The following is a 27,740-nucleotide window of genomic DNA, read 5'->3' on the forward strand; positions in this document are numbered from 1 at the left end:
TAGTATAAGTGACAATCATAACCTTAAGAAATCAAATCAATAAAGTTCCACCTAGCATATACATTCAAATGAAACATATATTATGACTTACAGGACAACGGAGATTGACTGTGATTGAATCTGCCACAACTTCCAGATCACTGTCACTATCTGCATTATCAGTGGCAGTCCCGCCACCAACACAACGGCGAACACGGGCAAGCGCATCTTCAAAAGGCTCACCATCCTGCTCCTTTGGAATCAAGTTCATAACCTAGAGAATAAATGTATAACAACATGAACCAGTTAGTAGTAATAACAATTTTTTTCTTTTAAAAAAAGACGGATAAAATGGATCAAACAACATTTGAGAATGGCCTCAGGCAGTGAAATAGAAATGTTTGGTCCCACATGGCTATTAATTGTCTTTCTATGAGGAATAAATAACTTGATAACCATGGCTAAGAGGTGAAAACTTTTCAGCAAATAGATAGCTAGAATTGAAGGTCAGAAGCAAAATATAATAGGCATGCAATAAAATAATAGAAGAATGGTGGCTGCTTGATATGCTCTCTGAAATTCCTGATCTAAATTAATTTACTAGCTTCTGTTCTCAATAATGCCCTACAACCCTAATTGAGGTAAGCCACATGATCACGTTCTGACATTCCATCTTCTCATCAGATATAAACATATTTCAGCAGTTCTGCTAATGGAGCAAAAGGTTGGAAATATATGGAACAGTAGTATCTCAAGATAGCACGTCAAGGATCATTTCATTCTCTTCTTATCAACAAGGTCTACAGATGCATTCAGTATGCTTCTGAAGGTGATCCCGGGGTTCAGAAACCCTGTTTGGGCTCTTTATGGGCCCATTCAAGTACTAGATCACTCAATTGCAAGGCATAATGGCAATTCTGTAATTATAATGAAGTTGCAAAGTGGAAGTGGCAATCTTGTAACAAAACAGAACTTTTGAAGGGCAACTAGGTAACTAAATAGGGGAATGGACAAGAGGGGAATTACTATTTACTGAATGAGGGCAGAGTTGGAATAACTTCAAAATAAGACTAGAGGTGGATTGTAGGTTAAAGGGAAGGGTAATTTTGGAAGTGGGCAATAAAACAGGAAATAAAATATCATGGCGGAAAGAAACGAGAGGTTTCTTTCAACATCCCGAGTCCCGACTCTGAAAAAATGACAGAAGGAATGGCTTGCGATGCACACCTCTCCTCACATACAACTCCAAACAAGTTGAGACTTTAAGCGTCGATAGCTAACCCTAAGATCTCTTAATTCCAACTAATGCCAGACCAGAATAGTTGGTAATAACTACAGGAAATTTCTGTAATCATAATCTGGCAGTAGTTGCAGGTTCAAGTTTGATATATAACAGCAGGGTTGGATACTTGGATTAAGGATGAGAGAAACTAGAGCTAGGGTTGCGCAAGGGGGAAGATTTGACCCAAAATCCCAGGATAAATTGGAATTGGACGATGGGTCAGCAGCACTTTCTTTTCAGGCTAGCAGTACCGCCAACAGGGGAAGAAGAGTACTGGAAGAAAAAGAAAAAATATACGAGTGAGAAAAGAACACATCTAGGGGAGAGAGAAAACCAGATCTGAATCGAGCAGGGAAGAAAGGGGGGAGTTCGGACATGCACAGGCCAAGCGGGAACTCAAACAAAACCAATATCATTCCATTATCAAATCTTAGTTCGTTGGCTACACTGCTTGCTGCATATGTAAAGAAAAATATAAAAGATTCCTAATTCCAACCTAAAACTATAATGGAATCACACTCTTAAGACTACAAATGGAATGGAACTCTACCACTATGTAGCTTACTCAAATTAAAATAAAAGATTACATGATAAACCCAAATATATAAACTATAATATCCTACACAAGACTCGAATCCGACTTTAGGCCCGGTTCTCAATTGGGCTCTCAAATAGGTGTGCCTTGGTCCAAGGAAGTGCTCCTGCATCAGCTTCACTAATAGTTTTAGATTATTGCAAAAAGGGGAAGACCCAAAACAGAGACCCATGCAATTCACCAAAAGAATTTCAAACTGATACAATGGGAAAAAGAATGGTAACTCCACCAGGTATCCGAGGACGCATAGAGTACAGAAACAAACAATTGAGTACACTAAATACACAAATAAAAGACTTGACTATTCAAATTCAGCATCTAATTCAAGGAACAGCAAGAAAGCAATTCACTGACTTGTGCAAAAATAGATACATGAGAAATCTGACCAGATTTAACACAGTTGTTTTTTTAAAACCTGGAGAGATTCACTGCATGATAACCAGGTTTCTTGGTTAAAAATAAGTGATAGAAGTAATTATGGCTTTCTTGTTGCACTGCACCACATTTAACCATGTAGATAACAATCCTCTTGCTAAGGAAGCCAAGGTGAACTGAAAATAATACAGATGCACTGAAAAGCGAAAATAATACTATCAATTAACAAGTTCAAAACATTACAACACAAAGAAGGGAGGATCAAAGAAAACGCTTGCATATGGGCAAAGTAAAGTGAAATACCAAAAGATATGGCATTCATAATATCTCAATATTCTTCCCACATAAAGAGTGATAGAAAGGATACCTGTTGAATTGTACGTCGCCGAACAATCCTCACCCCTAAGCAGAAAATTCGAGCATCACATCCTGATAATGTGATTTTATTAATTCCCTCCCTTGTACATGTTGTGATCTGAGAAACCAATACATAATAATAATTAATAAACAAATTTTATAACCCAAAATCCAGGAATACATAAAGCAGCTAAATGTGTGAACCGGTCAGAGAGAGAGAGAGAGGAGCAGGGGGAGCCGGGGAGAGAAGGGCAGAAAAAACCCTCAATGAGTGGAAAAGTAATAAAATGAAAGTAAGAAAGAAAGTCAGTGCTCAAGCTACGTGGAAGAATGCTTACAAAGAAATTAGCATCTAAAAAAGTTAACTATAAGTATAGTGAAGAAGACTCACTGCTGGACCATCGTCACGACCATTAGCTCCCAACAGCTGTGATCCAGGTCTATTGGTTGTACGAACTGGCACACCTGGGAGATATTATCAATTAGGAAAGAAAGATAATCACTGATAAGTACATAGGACATACTTTAATAAAAGAGAGATATATTAAGGAAAAAAATAGATGGGCAAGAAAACACTGTTCAATTGACCCATTCAGATAAAATAAAGGGGCATACAATGAGCATGGATCTTATATTGAACAAGGACAAACAAAAAATACATAATAAATAGCAACCATGCAGCTCTTTCTTTTTTCAGATCTTCTCATTGCACGGATTAATAACAAGTTACTGATAGATACATTCAATTGCACTTATAGGGAAATGGCATTGACACCACACTGATCATCGATACAAATTGAACATGTGGTAAAGGACTGCAGGATTATTTTTCCTGTTACAAATAACTAAACTACAGTTTTGGGGAAGGGGGTTGGCGGAAGAAGAAGAAAGGCCAAATGGCTAAATCAGCTTAAGTAAAAAACTCATCAACAGATTGTAATTACTAGAAAGTAGAAACTGAAGTCTAGAACCACATTTATGCATCAGCCTGACTCTCTGTGCCTTGGATAGATTGGTAGTTAATAGGACATCAAGACACAACATCATCCCTGTGATCAAGTATATAAATAAAGCTCAAGCCCAAATTCAAAACCATACAGACTTATTGTGCCATTACTGAATTCACTACTTTTTACATCTCTTCTTGGCTAATAGTTGAGGTCCCAAAGATTCTGATCAACTTCAGATAGAAAACAGCATCAGAACATTATTTAGTCTCCAAATCCACTTCAAACAGATATCACTATTGCAACCTAAAGTAGTTTCTCCACTTCAAACAACAATAGCATCATCATCGTTGTCATCACACCATCAGAAGCAACAGCAATAGCAACAAAAGATCAGCAAGGGAAGCAATAATAATTTATAACTTTTAGTTATGTCAGAAGAACTACATATTAACATTAGTCTACTTCATGAAAATGTCACTGAATGACCCCAAAAAATTTTAAAAAAAATAAGAACTTGACCGGACATGTCCATACCATTGACCTGAAGATCAGCATACTGAGGCCACTGCATCCTGAATGAAACCTTATCATTGAGAAGAATACACCACGCCTGAATTACAAAATAATATTTTACATAATCTGAACATTGCATCATAGGACCATAATCTCTCAATAAAAACAAAATGATATTTAAAGAATGATGAACAAACCTGGGCATCATACTCAGGTTTTAGTAATAAATCTCTATCCGCTCTTGTCAATTGGAATGTTCTTTCCACATTTTGCACTGGGTTTGTCCTGGAAGATATCGGTAATTTAGCATATTTGCACATAAATTTAATAGAACAGCTTATTAATTCAACCAGTAAATAGAGATAACAGAAACTAAGAAAACCATGACAATAACAGTGTCCCAGAAAAGTTGCATGCCATTTACATAGGGTGCCAAGGGTAAATGGAAGGGAGAAATTTCGAAACACCCATTTCTTATTAGCCAAGGAAGCAATATCGATGTTTATTCAGATGCAATCACATTTCCCAGCCCTCATACATCCCAATAACAATCTGACAAGCAGCCGAAGCAACAAAGACTATAGTTCAAGAAACAATGGGTAAATTATGAAGCACATAGAACAGCCAATCTTCTAAAATAAGGGTCAAAATGAAATTCACCAGGGTCATGCCTGAAGGGAAAGCTCATGTGAGGGTTCTGTACGATAAAGATGTTTGATGCAAACAAAGATCAGGAAGCATTTATCTCACCATCAGAGATCGGGTTGAAGCTCCTGGATGGTTAAAGTCATTTCGGCACTTGTTGCCTCGTATGCCATTCATACATTTTGACCCAGTACAAAAGGTCAAGCTACTGCCTATTCCTTCAGAAATAATCTGACCATAAAATAGGGGGTGGCTTATTCCTATTTTGCCTTCCATCCATGTCTGACATCACAAGGTTTTTCAGCTGGGACCCAAAATTCAACAGGTCCAGAACATCCCCAAGAGGCTAGCGTCCCCTCTTCCATCAGATAAAATGAGGCTCAGTAAACAGAAACGCATGCATATTTGTGATATTCTTTTGCATGCAGGGTCCTATGCGTTATTTAAGGCTCCATTTGTTTCAACGGAAATATTTTCCAGGAATTCGTCTTTCATATAGAAACTTTTAGTATTTCTTTACCATTTCCTCTTTCTTTGACCATAGATGACAATGAAGCATATTTAGGCATGGTTGAATGAGGAAAAGTATTCAACCATATGATGGGGTTGGTGTCCATCATATCTGGTGTCTCATGGACCCAGATACAGCACTTTTTTTAGAAAAGAACATCCAGAAATTTAAAATGGAAATCATTTTGCAAAACTTGTGTATTGCATTTTAGTAAAATAATTTCTGTTTCCCAATACAATTTCCTTTTGCATTTAAACAATTTCCATCGAAACATTTGCTGCAGAGAACAGACCACATTTGGGTTATGGTCTGGAATGATAACTGCATCAGCATCTCTAAAGCAGGGTGTACCCAGTGCACGAGGCTCCCACCTCTGCGGGGTTGGGGAGGGTAATAATGTGCGCAGCCTTGCTCCTATCTTTCGCAAAGAGGCTGTTTCCAGACTCAAACGCATGACTAATTGGTCACAATGGAGCAACCTTACCCCTGCTTTCTCTAAAGCAGACGGTTTAATTTAATAGGCATGGATCAATAGCAAGAGGGATGAAACCATCTATAAGAAAAGGTTAATTTTTCCAAAGCCCAGGAGTAGAAACCCTACTGAATCTGAATCCAGAGAGATAACTCCCACACATTGACTTGCCCTTATGATCTTGAGCCTCCTATGAAACTGGAACCACCACTAAAGTGTTGTTAAATGATAAAAAAAAATGATCCAATGGCTGATTTGGTGAGCCTCCATCTGTTTCTAGTCCATAAGTTCTCTCCACCCAGATGGAGATCAATCCCAAGGCCAACAATGAAGCTCTAGAGATAACCAAAGGAGCCATATCATAAGGAACCCAACCAAAGTTTACCATGGGGAAGTTTGTGATTATTAACAAACTTTTTCACCAGAACTGGAATGTCAATTGGCTGGTCAAGGGTAGAAGTCCAAACAGTCTGGATGTTGGAACAGATAATTTACCCAGGATAAGCACTATCCAGAGGCCCAGCTGGATAAGCACTAGCCGGTTTGGAAGCCCAGGCCAAGGAGAACCAGACCTAAATTTGGTCATCGGTTTCCAACAGGGTTAGTTTAGTCTTTTACAGGTAATTGGGGATCAAATATTGTAATTGAAGCTATTTTAATCGATGGTTGGCAAGCATAGGATCTGGTTCCAGTGTTTGAATCATCATATGAGAGTACATAGAGTTGGCAGTAGAGAGTTCTGAGCTCAGTTTAGTTATAAACATAGATTCAGTTTTAGATTAAAATAGGATGTTCCAGTGTGAGACAAAATCATTTTGGCTAGCAGTTATATATATGTACGCATCCCATCCCATTGATTACAGAATTGAATGAGCAGTGATTTCTGAGTTTTTAAGTTGATGTTAAGCATGCGTGGCTGGTGAGCTTCTGGTATGGCTGATCATCTCCCTCCTCTACTTATTCAGTTCTGATTCCTTGATGCAGATCACAGCCCCTGGAAGAAGAAGAATTTCCGTATTTGGTTCAGTATCGACCGTGAATGTCAATAAGCCTAAATAGGATGGATTTTGGGGCCTACACGAAAATAGGGATTAGTGTCTTTTTCAGTTATTTCTATTCTTCAGATTAGGAACTTTCTATTTCTAAGGTTGCCCATGGATATTTGGAATGCAGCCTTCGAGGCGGGGAACTTTCTGTTCAAAGAACTTTGGTGGTATGACAAAGGTGCTCGATCAGTCAATCTCTGAATCAGTATCAACCGTGAATGTCATATCCATAGAGTCCTCAACTTTGGGACATTCTTGCTGAAGAATTGAGGCATGAACCCTACCTCTACAAAAACAGCATTATGAATGCTGAAGATTTCTCGTAGAGTGTTCTTGACCACGACCTCATCTTCCATTGTTTCAGCTTTGTCTGCAATGTAGACCATTCAGTAGAATCTTCTTCTTGTTGATCTTTCGTCAATGAAGCTTCAAGCATTGTCTCTTTTTTATCATCACAGTTTACTGAGATCACTTCAGCTTTATTTTCAACTTCAGGCTCCTTTTATTCGATTAGCACTCTCTCAATTTCCTTTGGTAGTGTAAATTTGGGTTCAACCTTCACCTTAACATTGTTGGTGTCAGACTTCTAACACTCTCCGACTTGTGAACAGAACTTTATAGATGACTGCTTCAAGTTCTCTTCAGCTTTGAATGCCTTTTGGTGGTAATCTTGTCGAATAGAGAGCTTTGTTTGGATATGTTATGGTAGGTACTTGTTCTTCAACTTGTGCTTCATCTCTTCCCAAGTCCTAAGCTCACGTCTTCTAATTCTGAGCCTCTCTTCATGGATTTGACACCATTCTTTAGCATGAACAGTCAATCGCAAGTAAGCAAATCTAAGCTTCCACTTTTCTATCAATTTGTACCAGTCGTATCTAACCAATCAAAGAATAGGCATGGGTGTGTCTGTCCAGCAAAGTGAGTAACTTCTAACTTCACCTTTTTTGTTGTAATATCAGTCCTAGGAAGTGCATAATATGTACATGCAGAACCAATACGTTGCAGCATCATTGTCATGTGTTCAGTCAACTGCTTCAACATCTAAATTACTTGTGCATTAGAATCAAGGGTCTGGTTTGGATACTAGAGTTATCCTCAGCCATGTCAATAGTTTCTAATCAATGGGATTCTAGGTTCAGAAACAAAAACTACAGAATCCACCCACAAGGTAGAAGCGCAGGGTATCTTTGGGCAGAACCAGGAGTGGAAAGTATTGATGCCTGACAAACCAGAACTCAGGTAGAATGGGGAACAAGGTCAATCAGGCTTCTAATATGGCTAACAACTCCTTAAAGTGTGGGCCGTGTGGCTGAGATCCAACAGTTAGATTAAGAAATTTAAACGAAGTTCTGAAATTAGTAAGCAGGTTCAGAATTAGTAATTTGTTAATTTTCGGCAGAACTAACCAATAGTTGGGGTACAACTTCTGGTCGATGGAAGGATCCTAACAGTGGATGAACTCTCCAAAATATCTCGAAGATCTGCTGGACAGATTGAGAAAGATAAGGAAAGAGAAGTTTCTGCAATAGAACTCCAGGAAAACGCTGCCGCAGGGTATGGAGGTGTCAGTGATGATGATGCTAAGATTGTCCAATTGGGTCAATCGAGCCTCAAAAGATTTTATTTTGGCCCATGGTTGGTTCTATGGACCTTGGGCTTCTTATTTTTGGGTTTATTGATGTAATGGGCCTAATTTATAAGCCCACAAAGTTAGTGCATGGGATTAGTAGTGTAGTGTTTGAGTTAGATTAGGACACTTAAAAACTACATACAGTTCTGTTTTGAATTAATTTATTTGCTTTATTGAGTGTATTAGAGTGATTAGGAGAGCTTTTATGAGTCAAATTAGGAATTTTAGAAGGCCTATATATATGTATACATCCCACATCAATTAGAGATGAATTGAATAAAGAATGGGTTTTTTCTAAGAGTTTTGGTGTTGTTAAGCAGGGCAAACGGGATTGGTATCTCAAACCTGATTTCTTCTCTTCTCTTTTTTACTCTTCTTCCTCCCAAGAAGATCAATCTCATCTCTATTCCCTCCCCTTCCATCGAACTGATTTCTTACCTCAACAATGCAGTTGCTTCCTTTATGATCTGGTCATAGATTTGATTATTGGGACTGCTTGCATCTGAGATCCAAGTCCAAATTTTCAGATTGCATTATACAAACTCCAATTGATCTTGATGTAACAAGTAACAGAACTCACAGAATATCAGCAACACAACTCTAGAAATAGGGAAAGTTACAGTCGATGGGAATAAGTACTTAATGGAAGAATAGAAGGGGAGGGGGATATGACCAAGACCTCTCACCTATGGCCTAGGTCAGATAACCCATTGGGGACTTAAAACTGGGCATAACTTATTCAATTATGGATACCCCAAAAACTGAAGCAAACCCAAATCCAAAATTATTCTCCTTCCACAGGCTGTGATCTGCATCATTCCTACTATACAGGTGTGATCATCCAATCTTCCTGCTGTCCTATTTTTTCTTCTCTCGCTTCTATTCCTTCTCCTATACCAGGCAGAACCTTTGTTTTTCGGTCAAATTTCACCCTGCTTAAATTTGACATATCTCATCCAATACCGACTGTTTGTTCTGAAAATTGGTTATTTCATTCTCTCTTGAATTCTGTCAATAGCATACTATTACTCTACTCTTATCAATGGGTCTCATTCTCATGCTCTATTTTCTGGTTTACTTATGAACTGTCCAGTCATTCCTTCTAATCTTTTATAACACTCTTTTTTCTGGGTTGGAGCAACTCTTTAGGTAAAATCGATCCATTCCCTAAAGTAACAGTTCAGGCTAATATGTCTTTAACAAGTTACAGTGGACTCTTTCCAGCCACTATTTACAGTCTAGATTCCCCTTCTGTTTCTGAAATTTCATGAGTATTTACTCTTAGTACCGCCCCTAGTTAGTGTTTTGTAATTACTAAAAGAACTTGTTTTTCTTCTTAAAATTACATTAATTCCAAATTTTCGGTCCAATTCTTCAAATTTCTTAAATCTGATCCCGGTTCGAAGTTTGGTTCTAGCCTCTGTAATCATCTAGACTATTCTAGACTCTGAACCGCACAACATATCCCCAAATCATACTACATCCAGTAATTGAAAATCCATAATCGTAGCACAACTTTGAATTTGTGAGAATCTTCATAATTAAATATATCTTCCCCAAAAAATCTACCCAGTATCAACTATCAAAGGCCTCCATACTACAGAACTACCAATAAAACATCTTAATAAAATTCACTGGACTAAATCTAACTTTCTAACACAACTCATAAAAACAAAAGCATGGCCAAAAAAAAACACCATCATACGTACTACTAACCTAAAAATGAAGACAAACATCTTATCGGTGAAAACAGAACACAACAAGAATCTACTAGCTCAATATAATGCAAATTAGTAAGTTTATTAATTGTTCCTTTTTGGTTGAAAGGTTAGTTAGTTTACTGTTCCTCAACAAGGAAAAGACCATCTGAAAGTTTAGCTTATTCTTCAATACAATAATCATCGCAATCATATGATACAACTAATTGACAAGAACCAATTAAACTCAATATAAAAATAACAGAGGAATTTCTGTTCAAGGAGAAAAGGACCAAGGGAAAGATGACTTTAGAAAGAGAAGATAAATGAAAGCTATACTGGAAAAACAAAGAACTCACCCATCAGTTGGAATATTGGAAGTTGTCAACTTAGCTGGGAGTAGAGGATGCGTGAGCGTCACCCAGAAACTGTCCAATGCAAATGATGTAAGCACAAACAAGAAAGTACAAATCCCCTAATAATAGGAAGATAATGATTGTTATCGATCCATCATTACAAAAATGAACAAAAAATAACATTTCTCACACAAGTAACAGAGCCAAACATGGAAACCACAATGAGAAAACCTTATGGCAATTGTCAAACAATCAACAATTCAAAGGTTAGTGGTTTTGTCACACGACACAAATGACACCACTAGGCCCTTTTATTGAAGATAACAATATTAAAAGTTTGTGAAAATAAAAATGTAAAGAAAAAAGAAACAAGGGAGAAGCAACTTATCCAAAATTGGAATAATTCAAGGAGAAAACCATCGTATAATATAAATGTTGAACCACCACAAACTGTCCAAAAAATGCCTCCAATTCTCATCAGAGGGGTCTAATAACGACTACCATTTCCAGGAAAGAAGATCCAAACCAAAGAGGAGAACTAATGAATGCAACTGCTAATTACTACACAGCCTAAGAATTTCGTGACTCCCAAAAAGATCTTTTATCTTATGGAAAACAAGAATGACTATCCTCCAACAGAACTGCAATTTCTTTACATTCATTAATTAGTCCTTAAATCATTCAAAGGAACGTCTACGAATTCTTTCCCAAGCAAGGCCGCTAGGCAAAGACCCTAATAACCACCTCTCCCCCACCCGTCCCACCCTATATTGTGCATGTGTGGAAATATATCAGCATCCCACCATATTGTGGATGTGTGTGTGTGAAAGAGAGAGAGAGAGTTCTGTCTAGCTTGTAACTTTCCTACTTAAGATCTCATGCATTGAATCTCAAAAAAAAAAAGAAAAAAGAGTAATTGTATGTTCTTTACTTCAGAAATTATTATGCACAAGACATATGTCAAATACTCTCTCATCGTATATCATAAAGGTAAAGAACAAATTGATAACCCAAACTTCCACGACCTCATTTTATGAAAAATTTAGAGGGGGCATCCAAAAAAAAGAGTTAATGAGGTTGACAACTAAATTTACACAGATGAAAGCCACAAGTCAACCATCAGCAATAATAATATGCATTGAATAAATATTTTTCTTACATGTGTATATATATATATATATATATGTCTATGTATTCCTTGATTAATCCATTGTAAAAGAAAAAAACATGAAAGGAAAATGAGTAGGACATACGGGTCAGCTCGAGTGATTCGGCATACTTCACAATAAAATTGAGGTGGAACTGGTGGAACACCCTCCATAGGTTTCTCTGGAACAATAACACAACTAAGATGTTGCCAGACATGGCATCGTGGATCCTCACACTGCCCAAAAAAAAAAAGAACCAAGAAAAATATAAACTCTTGAAAGGGAAGTGAAACAACAGATACCTGGATGAACACATGTACAAAATTAGCAAATGAGATCAGAAATGGCAAATACAGAATAGGAGCATGCTAAACAACAAACATAAGTCAACTAATATATTAATGTGATATCAAGATACATTAAGACTAAAAAGAAAAAGTCATCAAGACACCATAACAACAGTGCTTCAGATGCTTTAGAATGACAGACACATTGAAGTGCATGTATACACAGGACACCCTCATGTGTGTGTACATGGGGGGAGGGGAGAGTTGGAGAGAAACACAACAGAAAATTAAAAAAGTGCAAATATTAAATAATACAAACCTGTCACTAATAAAATCAATTATCAACCTATATATACAGGGACCATCCAGAAATTCAGAAAGTCAATATGTCATGCTATACATGTGTTATATAGACACAGAAATCAGGTGTTCAACATGGCAATGACCCCAATGTTGGACATATGGAAATGTATGAATAATAACATATATATATATACACTAGACGCTCTATGGGCCAGACATCTAGGAAACTGGGCCATAAGCCCATGGGTTAGTCTCCAAACCCTGATGTTGGAGAATCGTCAGCCATGACGACACCAAAAGAATGGCACAGCAGTTGACACGTGGCTGTTTCCAAAGACGTGTCCCAGCTACTATCTTTGGTCCTAGATAGTCAAGCCACCACTGGGCCCAGTCCAATACAGTGAACAGTCTAAACCAAACCAATGAAGAAAACAGTGTTTTTATACGTGGAATGCCTCGGTGTGATTTTTGAAGTCTCTCTTCAACAGTTCCTACCGACAAAGTAGTGAATAGTAAAAGTCATTTTTACTGTAGCACTACCTTCCAAAGTTACTTTCGGCGCCTTTGCCTCCAAAGTCAAGACTCTGCCTCAAATTTCAACAGTCTGGGCCCACGCCCACATGCTTACTACGCTCTGCCAAAGATTCCTTCAAGATAAGGTTACTTTCGGTGGAAAAATAAAGCGTCCAAAGCCTCCAAAGCTCTATAAGACCCCTCGTATTCTCCAAGAGAAGAGGAGAATTTCTGAAGAGGAAAATAGAAGTACGCAGCATCGCTGTAACTCAGCTCTTCAAGTTCTCTTGCACCAAATGTTCTTCAAATAGTTTTAATTTTATTTTCTTCAAGTGTAATTCATCAAGTGTTCTTCAAGTCCAAGTGTAATTCATCAAGTGTTCATATATATATATATATATATATATATATATATATATATATAGGGAAAAAGAACGCTGACTAGTTGTATGGTTCCTGCGCCCAGACACAGGAGCAACCTTACTGTTGCGCCTATATATAACAGTAAGGTTGCTCCCGTGTCTGGGCGTAGAAACCATGCAACCAGTTAGCATTCTTTTTATATATGGCACAACAGTAAGGTTGCCCGTGTCTGGTCGTAATTTCAAACGGTCCCGTGTCTGGGTGCAGGAACCATGCGACCAGTTAGTGTTCTTTTTCCATATATATATATGCGCAACGGTTAAGGTTGCTCCATTGTGATCAAGAGGTCACGGGTTTGAGTCTGGAAACAGCCTCTCTGCGAAAGCAGGGGTAAGGCTGTGTACATTATGACCCTCCCAGACCCCGCAATGGCGGGAGCCTCATGCACTGGGTACGCCCTTTAGTAAGGTTGCTCCATTGCGACCTAGTGATTGTGGGTTCAAGTTGGGAAACAACCTCTCCGCGAAGCAGGGATAAGACTGCGTACATAATGATCCTCCCCAGGTCCCACAGTGGCAGGAACCTCGTGCAATGGGTATCTATATATGCTATTTACATATATGATAGATGCATATGATTATGCACAACTAAATATAACACATAGGTCTGCAAGTGAAGTGTTAGATAATTTTTTTCTTTTCTTTTTGGGTCTATCCTATGATTCCTATCTAACTGCCCAATGGGACTTTTACAATTAAAAGAGATTTTCTAACCGAAGTTATAAGGGAGGGGGGAGGGAGGGGTGCCTTATGGCACAAAAGTGAAACAAGAGACTTGATCCCCTGACCTCCTGGGGGCATGCACTCTACTGGCGAGCCACCGACCAACTGAGCAATCAGTTGTTCACTGTTAGAATATTTTATACATGAAATAGTTTTCTTCTATCCCATCAGGGATATAGTAGTACTAATGTATTATTATACAAGGGGACTGATGAAAATATTAGAAATTGCAGGGTCTTATATGCTAAAAGTTATTAATTTTAAAACAAATTCTTAAGGCGCTGATTAGGGGATATGTTAATCCAAGAGAGGGAGGACTATGGATGGAGCTCGATCGGAGAGAAGTCAATAGAGGGAGCTCAAAGGCTACCAGCAAACGGTGAAGCAGGTTAAGTCACTGCTTTCCTTCTTTTTCCCCTTCTTCATTCAACTCTCCCCTTCCCTCACAGCTCTTTTCTGTTCTTCTAGTTCTTTCTTCTTCTTCCCTCTTCCTTCCCCACATCCTCCTCTTCTTGATTTGATTTTCCTCTATTTTTCTTCTTCCTTTTTCTTTTCTTCCTTTCGTCTCTTTCTTAGTTGAGAAAATTACATCCCCTTCCCCTGTACTTTGCACCAATTATAAATTCCTCCCCTCTATTTTCAATTATTACTCCCCCCCCTAGAGTGTATAATCTATTACAATCAGGCCGTTAGTGTCCGTCTGTTAAGTCGTGACGTGGGTAAGTGATGCGGGTCCAAGCATCCACAAGAAGAAGAAGCAGCCCTAAGATTAGGGCTAAGTGTTAGGAGCCTTAGTTTTGCATACTTAGTTTATTTTTCAGTTAATTGTAAACTTAAATTGAACCGGCTCAGACCGTGGTCCAATTTAAGTGATTAATTCCTATTGGTTGTTAGGTGAATATTTTCTATTGGTAGTTAGGGAATTTTTTAAGATTTTTAGCTTTTAATTAAGTTGTCCACCCCTCCATGATTTCTAAAGAGGGTGTGAGTTGTTTTGTAATAGGAATTCAGCCTAGGATTCAAATTCCAAGGCTGAATAGGTTTTAGGCCTTTGGCCTTCATATTATAAATAAAGTTCAACGTGGGAGGCTCCCCCACAATTCAGATTTTAAAAATTAACTTAGCTTCCTGCTATTACTGCTAGTGCTGCTACAGCCTTGCTCCATCGTGAGTGTTACCTTGTGGACTCTATCAAGGTGAAGCGATTGGTGGACCTCCAATCGACTCCTTGCATCTTGTAGATCGGGAGGATCTCTTTTCTATCTTCAAGCTGCTGCCATTGAAGATTTGTTATTCAAGTAAGTAGTTTACTGTCTCAGCATTCATCCTCCTTCTTCTAATCCTCTAACCTAAGCTCCATCCATCCCCATTATCCTTCCTCCATTAAACCCAATCGATCCTTCAAACCCTAGACCATCTATAATCTGTCCAGTACAATTCCATCATTAGAATCACTTCAGATTCACACCACAGCCTTCCTAGATCATCCCAAGGTTCAAAAACTCGGGTCTCGGTGCCAACTCGGACCCTTGAAAAACCAAGTCGAGTCGAGACCTCGCTGAGTTGGTGCACTTCTTTTTTTCTCGAGTCAAAGCCTCATCTCGGTGGGTTTTAGACCTAGTTTGGGTCTGAAACTTGGTATTCAACCTATTTTAGGCCATTTAAACACAATGGCACTATCAGATTTTTCCAAAACAAAGTCCAAATAGGAGTTTCACTTAGTGGGAAAGCAGGACAGACACTTACTTATGCTAGAAACCAGGATAGACACAGGCAAGGTTCGAAAACTCGGGTCTCAGAGCCATCTCGGCCCAGCCCCAAACCGAGTTGGGCGAGATCTCAGCGAGTTTGTGCACTTTTTTTTTTTCCGACTCGGAAGCCCATCTCGGTGGGTTTTAGACCTCTTTTGGGTCTGAAAGTTGGTATTTAGCCTATTTTAGGCCATTTAAACACAATGACACTATCAGATTTTGCATAAACAAAGTCCAAATAGGAGTTTCAGTTAGTGAGAAAGCAAGACAGACACTTCTGCTAAAAACCAGGACAGACACAGGACAAACAGTCTTATTTATGCCTAATATCATTTAAGTAAATGCTTTTGTATTTCATTTACTTAAGATATTATTCATAAATAAGGAAATACCCCCCTATTTGAATCCAGTAAAAATAGTTAAAAAATCAAATTCCAAAAAGAAAAAAGTCAACCCTCCAGTTCAAGAACAAAAACTGGATTTTCGGCGGTAGGTGCAATTTTCAACTTTCTAATGCTGGGGTTTTTCTCAAATCTAAAAATTCCATAAATCTTAATATGGTAAAATATTGCTAAAAACCATAAGTGCGGTAAAATATTCATTTGTTTTGATGTCCAAAAATATATTTTCATTCAGAGCGATTTTGACAGCATTCACACAGACCGAATTAAGTTTGACCGATACATAACTCCTTCAATATAAATCAGATTTAAGCAATTTTGGACTTGTTGGAAAGCTTTCAACACAAAGCTTTCCAACAAGTCCAAGATTGCTAAAATTTGATTTATATTGAAAGAGTTATGTACCGGTCAAACTTAATTCGGTGTGCGCGAATGCTGTCAAAATCGCTCTGAATGAAAATAGTTTTTTGGACATCAAAACAAATGAATATTTTACCGCACTTTTGATTTTTAGCAATGTTTTACCATAATAAGATTTCTGAAATTTTTTTATTTGAGAAAAACCCTAGCATTAGAAAGTTGAAAATTGCACCTACCGTCGAAAATCCAGTTTTGTTCTTGAACTGGGGGGTTGACTTTTTTTCCTTTTGGAATTTGATTTTTTAACTATTTTTATTGGATTCAAATAGGGGGGTATTTGCTTATTTATGAATAATATCTTAAGTAAATGAAATACAAAACCATTTACTTAAATGATATTAGGCATAAATAAGTGTCTGTCTTGTCTGTCTTGGTTCCTGGCATAGATAGGTGTCTGTCTACCAAGATTTTCCAGCAAGATCTCAAGATCTGTCACTCATATAAAGGACCTAGATGGGCATTTTCCTATGTCAAACCGAGATCTCAAACAGATCTCGACCGAGATCCGAGATCTCGGAGAGATATTGTACTTTTATGACTCGACCCCCATCTCGTCTCGGGATTTCGATAAACCGAGAAACTCAGCGAGATCTCGGCGAGATCTCACCAGTTCTCGAACTATGGATCATCCCCTCCACTTGACCTTAGTTTCAGACCCATCCCAACATTGAAACCCTAATCCCCCTCATCTCCACAAAACCCCAAAACCCTAAAATTCCACCTAGACTAATCCAACCATCAAAACCCACCCATATTACAATCGAACAACCTCCCTACTGCCCCAAGCATTCGATCCAAAGCCCATCTCAGAATTCCTATCCTAAACCCTAGTTTCACACTTTCACCTATTTTCCAATTTCCCAAAACCCAAACCCCGAAACCCTAATTTTCTGATTTTTAAATTCTCACTCAAACCTCAATAATCCTAGCTCATTAGACTCCCCTAAACCAGCCTAACTTTACCATATAAGACTTGCCCCATTACCCTAAATTTGACCTAAATCCTCAAACCTGTCCAATTGGCCAGCAGTTTGAAAGGTCCTTGTTATTTGGCTCTTAGTAGATCCTTTGTCTATCTAGGACTACACTAGTAAGGAGTATAAATAGACATGATGTGTCAATATAAAAAAGGAAAGGGATTTATGAATAGACATGCATGTTCACACAGCACATTTGCACCCTTCTGACGGTCACAGACATGGTCTAACCTGAATCATTGACTCAGTGGCCAATGAACTTCCACATGGACAGCGGATCTTCATTTCCAATTGAAAAGAATCAACCTCCTCCTCTTTAAGCTTCACATCTGAACAACTTTGTCCCTTTGAAGCTAAATCAGTAGCACCATGAATTTGCATTTTTCTGGCAAGAAAAATAAATGGTATCAATCTAGAAGTAGCATAATAAGTTGAAAACATGATATCTAAGCATGAGATAAAAGCATGTGCAACAATACAAAAGATCTAAAAATATACATAAAAGAGCATTCCAGTGCACAAGGCTCCCGCTACTGCAGGGTCTAGGAGGGGCAAATGTACACAACCTTACCCCCTACTATGCAAGAGCGGCTGTTTCCAAGTTTTGAACAGGCAACCAACAGGTTGCAAATGCGCAACTTAACCGTTGTGCCAAGGCTTGCCACTATTTAAAAATACACATAGTGGCAAACAAAACAAGTGAGCAGAAAAAAAGCTTTGGATCATGAATTTGTAGTCTGAAATCCTGATGGCGTCCAACCCAAAAGCCCTAGCTTCAGGGTGGAGAGGCCCTTCTAAGGTCATGAGTCAAACTGCCGCACATTACCCGACCGATGTGGGACTAAACTCCCCTCCCATTCCTGACCATGGAGCGCATTCACTGCATCAAATCCCCATATAAAAATATATACAGAACAATAGCTAAAGTAACATGCCAAGCTTATTATAAAAATAAAATATAATTAAAAAAAAAAGTGAATTATCAAACAACCCACTAAATTGGCCCAGACCCACAGCATTTTCACAGTTAGGTTTGGGTTATTCATACAAGGTTCACTTGTGGTTCAGACTGGGCTAGGCGTTTCGGCCCATCTGCTGCTACAAAAGATATGCACGAATATCAAGACACTTTATCTAGTTGTACTAGCTAATGCAAAGACCTAAAAACACAATAAGAGAAATCACCTATAAATATCATCGATAACTTTCGCCACTCCATCCTTCCCAACAGGATTTCTTTTTGCCCAATGCATCTTGGAAACTGTAAAACAAGAAGAAGAAAAAAATTGAAATGTTTGCTACAAGTTCCATCAGTTCCCAATTTCAAGTCCTTGTGGATCAAAGAGAAGTACAAAATACAGAATTATCTAACCAATCAGCCAGAAAATAGTCACTTCAGCTGGAGTACAGCATAAACTGGAAAATTAAAATAATCAAGAAAACTTCACAATAGCATACAAAGGATAATCAGCATAATCTAAAACATCTTGAGCCAGAGCAATGGATAATCACTAAATATAGGAAGATATATTGGCATGTACATACAAGCAACCCCTGATAATAATGATGATAGGCATGCTAGCAAGAGCATACACCATGAAAACATTAACATTATTATAAATAGTTGGGTGCTATAATGCATGTTCCCAAAAAAAAGTTCAAAAGGCCATATCCAGAGTTATAATACACATAATACAATCAGCTAGGTAAACACTACATTTCAAAAGGTTAGAGCCATATTTCCTTCATCATATATACATTAGCTCCTAAGTCATACAATAACAAAACAAATATTATATAGATTATAGAAAAAGCTTGTGTTAACGAGCCTTAAATAGAAGCACAGAATTATCAAAGCACTGATTACCAATAACATGAGCAGGTGCAGTAAAATCTAAATCCAGTGCCACAGCAATGGAGGGGGGGAACTCTGAATAATCAAGTTCAAGGGGGGGAAATAAGTACTAGAAAGAGTTTAGAATGCATTTGTACAAGTTAAAGTTGGATCACATGCCATCAGTATATTTCTAATCATTGGAATTAGACTTTCTTTGTATTAGCAGAAAACAATAAATAATTCTGTTAAAACAGAAAAAGCCCAAATATTAACAATCCATGTAATGTAGCTCTAGATAGGGGAAGGATCCTACTAGAGGCCAAGCAACAGGATCTAAAAGGGGGCTGCTGGTTCGAATGGGCAGAATTAGGGTTTTAGGTCAATTTCTAGGGTTAGGGTAGGGTAATGAGAATATGGTTTATATGATAAAACTAGGCAGGCTTTAGGGAATTTAATGAGCTAGGTTTGGTTAGATTTAAACAAGAATTTAAATTTCAGAAAATTTAGGGTTAGGGTTTCGGGTTTTAGAATTTAAGTTAAAATTAGGGTTTTTAATGGGAGTTTAGGGCTAGGATTGGGATCGAGTTTTCCAAGTAGGGAGGGGGATGTTCAATCCAAATATGGGAGTTGTCTGGTTAGGTCCGAGCAGGTTTTAGATTCTTAGGTTTCAATGGGGGTTAATGGAGATTTAGGGTTTGGGTGGTTCGGTAGGGCTGAGATGAACATCGAGTGGAGGGAAAGTGTTGGGGATGCTATGATCCAAATCTTAAGAAATTCTCATGAGGGGTTAATGCTGGACAGGATTGAGGGTGATTAGGGTTTATGAAATTCAAACCAAAAACAAAGGGGTATCGATTGGGGGGGGAGGGAAGTAGAGGGTTAGAAACAGAATCGGGTCTCAAACTTACGGTAGAATCTACTGGCAGCAAGCTTGGACAGCAGAGAAGGATAGAACCACCTTCAATCTTAGGGACCCTCCCAACCGTCACGGCGTAAGGAGTCGTAGGAGATCTACCTACCCTTCTTCCTTGATAGAACCACAAGGCAACACTCACAAGGAGCAGCAGCAACAATGGCAGCAATCACGATTTTTTTAATTCAAAAAACTTGTGGGTGAGCCTCCCACGATTTAATATTTATAATAAAAGGCTAATAGCCAAATCCTAATACAATCTAAACACTTCCCTCACTTAAATCATGGAAGGGTAGGAATAAACAACTTAAAACCAATTAAAACACTTCAACTAAGAAGATTCCGAAGTAACCAATAGAATATAAGACCCTATTAGCCAATAGGAATAGACCAGTGGTTCAACCGGTTCAATTTAAAACACTAAAACACGAAAAATAAACTAAGTATTGGACTAATCCCGTATGTAACCTATGTATCCCTAGTTTAGGCCCATTAAAGTAGCCTATTACATAGAAAATCCTTGGGATCAAAGACCCAACATATATATATCCCAACCCTAGACTTATTTCTAAAGAAATAAGCCCATTTCGATGATGAATCTGCATCACCATGCTTGTCTCTCTTTTTTTCATTGGCTATAACAAGATTACATTTAAAATAGAATAATCCAATATTGGGCCCCTTAGTCCCTTGCACGGTTTTAAGAGAGAGAGAAGAGATCCACCAGCTAGCAGGAAAAAAACACCACATCTCCAGAAAGAAAATAAAAATCTTCACCAGGCACGGAATTGCTTAGTTGTGAAACGACCTCTCATCATATTCCATCCAATCTGGTGCACTAATGTCCATCTGAAAAGTATATTACCTCATACATATGGGATGGCTCAGAACAAACAGGCACTAGTAGCTGATTATGCTCAGATGGATGGAACCTTGTCCATAAGAACTCCCACTCAGAGAAATTTTAATGCTCGGGAACTGCAAAGATGGAATTGCTTCTCCATGACACTCCATTACATCAGGGATAGCAAAATAAAGGATGAGGACCGTAATAACTTGGATACTTTTATCTGTGAAGTCTTGCTTTTAAGCTCTTGAAGGATCAGGTGCACTGGTTTTTCTCCTAATGTGATTTGGGTAAAGGCAGTCCCCACAAAAATCCAATTCTTTTTATGGACTGCTGCAAGGACTGCATTCTTACTATCAATCAACTAACTTCTAGAGGTTTCTGCCTTCCACAGGCCTACCTTTTTCATCTATGATCTGCTGAATCTAACTTATTAATCCACTGCCCATACTGTTTTAAGGTTTGGGGCGCACTTTAAAGGAAGTTATAACTTATAATAACGAGCTGGTCATGTCTTCTTTCATCCTTCTCTCATTGGAAAGATGAGAGACAAACTGGAGGGAAAAGAAGTAATGTGGTCTTTATTCCCAGACAATAAATTGGAGTGTGTGGCTTCAGAGAAATGAAAGAGCATTTCAAAACCATACAGAACCAGCATATAGGGTTGCTGCCAGGGCTAAAGATAAGATTCTTCTCTGGGCTTCAACTTGTAGAGAATTTTCTAACATGTTCATATCCAAAATCAGAAGATATTGGAGGTCGCTTTTCGTAATTTTCAAGTCTTTTTGTCTTTTTGTAAACCTCTTTCTATCAGGTCTTGAGTATTAGCTTAGTGTACCTTCAATAAAAAGCTTCTTAACTTACCGAAGAAAAAAAACACCTGTATTTTACATCTTTTTGCATCCATATTAATATGAAAAAGAGGACCACACCAACTTATGAGGGACCATTCCCTCCCTACAAAAAAGGAAAAAGAGGGGGAAACGGAAGTCAAAACCAGAAAATTTGAAGCACCCAAACCAAGGGTCAAATGCTTTTCAAGTGACATGGAATTCCTTTCAAAAGGAATAGGAATGTGAAACCGCAGGCAGTCAGAGTCGCAACAGTTCCTAAAATTTCTCCAACTGTCCAAACATTGGTTTCAGTTCCAATAAACCTCCTCCACCAAAGCTGCGCCTGAGCATGAGAGAGAGATGCAACAATTTAAAATGCCAGGATGAATTTCAGTTCAAGTTTTTTGAAGATGCATATGATGCAAGAGGACCAAGATCCCCTATGTAGCACAGACCAACAATGAGCACAGGGTGAGCAACCAACGCGAACCATTTGCTCTATTGGAAATACTCTTGTTCCATTCACCCATAAATCCCAGTCTCTCCAAAGACGTATTTAAAGGAAATTTACCTCTGAACCAGATGCAGCAGGGTACACGGACAAAAAAGAAGGTTGAGGCTATACAGGTAATGGGACCAAATTACCCTGACAACGGACAGAGATACACACATATGGAAAAGATCCATCTATTCTCTCTCTTCTGCATCATGGAGAAGAGAAAATTAGCTGAATATGTGCCCAACCATTACAGTACAGTAGATATCTAGCCCAAACAACACCCTAGGTATTCACACAAACAAACATAGATAGATGGTTTACCTGCCTAGTGCCTTGACATAGGACAGCCTATTTTTTCAAAACTAGGGCTGAACTACAACAGAAAGGTAGTGGGAAAAGGGTAGAATGGATTACAGTTTTAAGGAACAGAAGAGAAATATGGGAAGTGTAAGGAAAAGTCTACTGTTTTGGGACTATGGAACAGTAACCAAAAATAATAACTAAGAAGAAAAAGAGAGAGAGATAAAAGAACGACCTGCTAGAGGGAAAAGAGAGAAGGGGGAATGGAGGGGCCCTCACTTGGCACACTCTTCAAATAAATTTTTTTAATTTTACTCTAATTGACAGGGGATGGTTAAATATTTATAAGGAAAACAAAAGAAAGTCTCCTAACTCTAAAACTCTTACGCAGCTAGACTAAACTAACAAAGACTCTAAAATACTAAATTACTTCAAATCGTTGAAGTCTAAATCTTCTAGATAACTTGTAGATAATTTGGGCCCCACACAACTAAACCAAAAGAGGACTCTTAAACGACTAAACTAACACCAACTACACTATCTGATGGACCACAATACTAATAAAATATATATTTTCGTACAACCCTTTATACCCCCTGCTTTTGGGGTTTATAATTCAGCCTATTATGAATAAAACCAAAAAAATTAAAGACCCATACCAAATAAAATAAAAATAGGACGATTTTGGACTAGGCCTCCATTATTAATTTCCCATTCTGGATTCTTTGAATTTTTTTGGGGGAGGGAGGAGGTTAGGCGGGTAGCCATTGAGCTGTTTTTCCCTTTCGAAGGGCAGCGTCCTCCTAGTCTTTTTCCCCTCTCTACATCTAAAAGGAATTATTTACCAAAAATTTTGCCTATGTGGCTAACTTCCTTTAAAGCTTAAAGGAAAGTTTTACAGGACTGTGGTCTGACCTGCTATGACATATGGGGCAATTAAGAAGTGCCATATAGTGAAGCTATGTGTTGCAAAGATGAGGATGTTAAGATGGATGTGCGGCAAAACTAGGAAGGATAAAGTGAGGAACGGAAGGATTAGAACCAATGTGGGAGTTGCCCCGATCAACGACAAGCTCCAAGAATGTTGTCTGAGGTGGTTTGGCCATGTGCAACAAAGGCCTGCAGATGCCCCAGTAAAGAGGAGCGACCTGATTCCGAATGATGGAGCTAAAAGAACTAGGGATAGGCCTAAAATGACCATAGGTGAGGTTGTGAAGAATGACACGCAGAATCTGGGTCTTGTGCCAAGTATGACAGCAGATAGAGCCTATAAGGCAAGGATCCACGTTGTAGACACCAGGTAGCTGAGATTTTCCTAATTTTCTGGGCTTGCCTCTTTCCTCTTACTCCCATTTTTCATTTTTCCATCTATCACTTTTCTTATCTCATTTCTTCTTTTTTATTTTTCATTCCTCTGTTTTCCCTACTTTGCTTTGTAAGGATCCATGTAGCCGACTCCATTTAGTTGGGATAAGGCTCAGTTGTTGTTGTATGTCTATGTGGCTAACTATTTCCACCACTTGTGAACCGTAACTGAAATCACATGTAAAAAATAACAAGACCACTTAGTAACAAAACACAGATGCATGCCCATAGACATCAGGAAATGATAAGAAAGCACTGCATGCTCCTCAGTTTATTAAAAAAAGGGGGGGGGGAGGGAGGGGGCGTACCCAGTGCACGAGGCTCCTGCCACTGCGGAGTCTGGGGATGGTCATAATGTACGCAGCCTTACCACTGCTTTCGCAGAGAGGCTGTTTCCAGACTCGAACCAGTGACCACTTGGTCACAATGGAGCAACCTTACCGTTACACCAAGGCCCGCCCTGCTCAAATAGAATGAGTTTGTTGTAGTGTGATTTTAATACAAAACCCAACTTAAAAATCCATTTAATTTGATTGCGCTCAATGGCTTGTGAATTCACTCAAACAAGTCATTAAATAATATGTTTCTTATATGAGAATCACTCCCAGAAACACACTGCTCGAGTATTGCAAAGTGCTCAAGACTTATTTTCTCTCTTTTATTTTCACACTTTTCCAGTATAACATCAGGCTCGAGTCAAATAGCGACCTGAACCAAGACAGATGATCTAGCAATCCTAAGAAACAACTTCAAATAAGAAATAAAATTTAGTTAAAAGCACATAAAATCAAGTGGACTCATCAAGTTAACTTCACATGAACTGAAAGATGTTACAGATCAGAATAATCTTTAATTTTTTCTTTAAAACTTCTCCACTCGGCTATTATTAAAGAAGAGAGGAGAGAAAAAGAAATCAATATCTTCTGGGTTCTTTTCATATCTTCTTCATGCACTGAAAGATGTTGCAGATCAGGATAATCTTTAATTTTTTCTTTAAAACTTCTCCACTCAGCTATTATTAAAGAAAAGAGGATAGAAAAAGAAATCAATATCTTCTGGGGTCTTTTCGTTTCTTCTTCTCTGCTCTATTATTAAAGAAAAGAGAAAGCTTGATTAGTATCTTGTTTCGCAGTCTCATTGTGATTTTGGCATCCGATTTTTGTTTCTTTTGCGTTGAAGCATCGATCATCTCTCAGCTGATCTGGATTTACTTTGGATACCCTGGTCTTCAAGTCTCCCTAAACTCAAGAGTTTTAGGAAAAACGGCTCAGTATATTATTAATCTAATAAAATTTCTCCTCCATAACAACCACCTGGACATGGTTGATTGGCCTACACTATGATGTCTCGTTGAGTGGCTCTACTTTATTGCCGAGCTAAATCATGTTGCCCAAGAAAAAATAAAAGCTATGCACTAAGCAACATCACCTACAGTTGGAATTACCTTGTTCATCAGAAAGCACAGCTAAGATTCTATCCACAAGATCCTGCAGGATGCAAGTAAAACAACTTAGAATCCACAAGTAAGCAGACAAAACTGCAGAATCCTAAACAGTTCTTGAAGTTCAGCATGCCAAGTCTGAAGCAGGTATATATAGAGAAAAACGAAAAAACCAAAGATCTATATCTAGAACCAAAAGCTACTATAGTCCTAATAGTGAAAACCATGCAAACAATTGAAATTAAGCGGTGTCCTTTATGGTGCAAAGAACCTATCAAGCTTCACTGTTCATTGTCTACTGTCTAGAGAAACAGATTTGAAGGTATAGGAGATTTTCTGGAGACAATGAAAAAGGCAAAATATACATATTCTCCAGGCTGGAGAAATGATGTTCAAAAATAATGTAAGTGGATCATGGTGATTTTGTTAAGCAACATGGGGTTTTCGCCTATCTTCATTCAATAAGAATTTTCTTTCAAGAGTATATTTGTTTTTTCCATTGGGGAGCAGCAGCCTATTCAATTTTGGAAGTGGATCATGATGATTTTGTTAGAGCAACATGGGGTTTTAGCCTATCTTCGTTCAATAAGGATTTTCTTTCAAGAGTCAATTGGTTGTTTCCTTTAGGGAACAACAGTCTATTCAATTTTGGAAGAAGCATCCAAAGATAATATCTAAATATTCCTTGCAATTTTTTGGGGCTTTTGGGGCATACAAAAAAACACTGTAATTCTGAGAGAATACCTGTTTTTTTCCTTGCTTAGCAAGGCCTAACTGAGTGAGCACATCCTTAAGCTCTTTTATCCGAAAGTATGCCAATTTATCCTGAAAAGCAAATGTGTTGACCATAACAGTTTACATAAGTACATATCAACAACATTAATAATAAGCGCTAACCCTAATTATTTAATATCATGGAACATGAAGTCATCACACAAATATGTTGTCCACCCAAACCTAATCATTTCGAATCGGGGAGAACAAAGCCATCACACTAATATGTTGACCATAAAATAAAAAAATAAAAAACTAAAAAAGTATGTACTATGGAACCGGAAAACCTCGACAAAGAGAACAGTAGGAGCATAAAATGGGGAACACCCACTGACAATAATGAAAGGTCAAGTCCTCTTCCATAACATGATAGACCATCAGCATAATATTGCCTATACATCAGGCTTAAATTGAGAGCACTCACTGGCAATAGACCATTGCCTTCCCAAACTCAGAACTCTCACTGAGGATAAAGGTCAAGGTACTCTCCCATTAATATAAAAACCATCAGCATAATACTGTCTATTCTTCACACTTATATTGGGAACACTCACTGACAATAGAACATCGTCTATTCATCACGTCTGAATATAACTGAGACAACACCGTTAGAGGTTTTAAAATATCCTTTCATTTACAAGAGCGAACATGGCATGAAAGTTATAACCAGTGGTAAATCAAATTTAACCGACTCAAGTCATAAAAGTTCTCCATTACAAGAATAGTCAAAAAATCATTGAAGTAAATCCAAAATCCGAGCTGAAACAATATTAAAGCATGAAATAAAATTAAAATAAGAAGAAAAAAACGGAGGCAATGCGGATAGCTAAGCGTGAAATTGTGAATGAAGCTAACATAAAAAGCATAGGCAGATAATGGAACTATGGCTCTTCCCAATTAACACCCTGCAACTAGTTCCATGGCCCAAGCTGACATGCTTCAGTCAGGTAAGTGATACAAAACTTAATTAATGACAACTAAACTGGGCCTCCATCCTAAGATACTGCAAAAATCAAGTTGTTAAAAGGAGGGAGGATGAACTATATCAGCATCGAACGTAGACAGTATCAATAAGTCGGCTCACATAATCAAAAATCAAAAAGAACAAAAAAAAAAAAAAGTAGGACTTTATGTCATCACGAAAACAATGAACAAGTAAAACATAATAACGATATTACCTTGCAACTAGATACCAAGTCCATCCGCTCACGTATCTAAGCACCAAAAATGGCCACCAAATATAGAACGGCAAAGCAACGGAAGCTCCCAGCTTCCCACAGTAGACAAGAATCCGAAGCAAGTGATAACAGCCAAAAACAACGATTGATCTACTCAAAATTCAGAAACAAAACACCAATAACCCAATCAGGAAGGGTTTACTACTCGAATTCGAAACGATAAACATAACACGAAACAAATCAAATACTATCACAAACAACGGAGAAACCCTATGAGAAAGAACCAATTAAGTCGAAACCCTAAATCGCATAGAATTCTGAAAGAAAAAAAAAATTGGAGATGAAATCCTTACACACGTACTGCGTCAAGCAAAATTGATGAAATCAAAACGAATTCTGG

General features: G+C 38.1%; 1 protein-coding gene across 2 annotated transcripts in view; it reads right to left on the reverse strand.

Annotated features, from left to right (window-relative positions):
• LOC122651351 (E3 SUMO-protein ligase SIZ1-like) overlaps positions 1-27,536 on the reverse strand; it is a 43,671-nt gene extending 16,135 nt beyond the window's left edge. The window contains exons 1-12 of one of the 2 annotated variants that reach the window (XM_043844715.1): positions 27,341-27,536; positions 26,133-26,213; positions 25,392-25,434; positions 18,539-18,614; positions 17,585-17,738; positions 11,662-11,792; positions 10,412-10,480; positions 4,249-4,336; positions 4,073-4,148; positions 2,980-3,053; positions 2,599-2,706; positions 92-253 (exon numbers count right to left, since the gene is read on the reverse strand). In XM_043844715.1, coding sequence (XP_043700650.1) covers positions 92-253; positions 2,599-2,706; positions 2,980-3,053; positions 4,073-4,148; positions 4,249-4,336; positions 10,412-10,480; positions 11,662-11,792; positions 17,585-17,738; positions 18,539-18,614; positions 25,392-25,434; positions 26,133-26,213; positions 27,341-27,364 — 1,086 coding nt within the window. In that variant the 5' untranslated portion in view covers positions 27,365-27,536. The remainder of the gene's footprint in view (positions 1-91; positions 254-2,598; positions 2,707-2,979; positions 3,054-4,072; positions 4,149-4,248; positions 4,337-10,411; positions 10,481-11,661; positions 11,793-17,584; positions 17,739-18,538; positions 18,615-25,391; positions 25,435-26,132; positions 26,214-27,340) is intronic. The other variant, XM_043844714.1, reaches the window with a different exon arrangement.
• Positions 27,537-27,740: the final 204 nt, after the last annotated feature.

The sequence above is a fragment of the Telopea speciosissima genome, chromosome 2 (assembly GCF_018873765.1).
Source record: "Telopea speciosissima isolate NSW1024214 ecotype Mountain lineage chromosome 2, Tspe_v1, whole genome shotgun sequence".
NCBI classification, from domain to species: domain Eukaryota; kingdom Viridiplantae; phylum Streptophyta; class Magnoliopsida; order Proteales; family Proteaceae; genus Telopea; species Telopea speciosissima.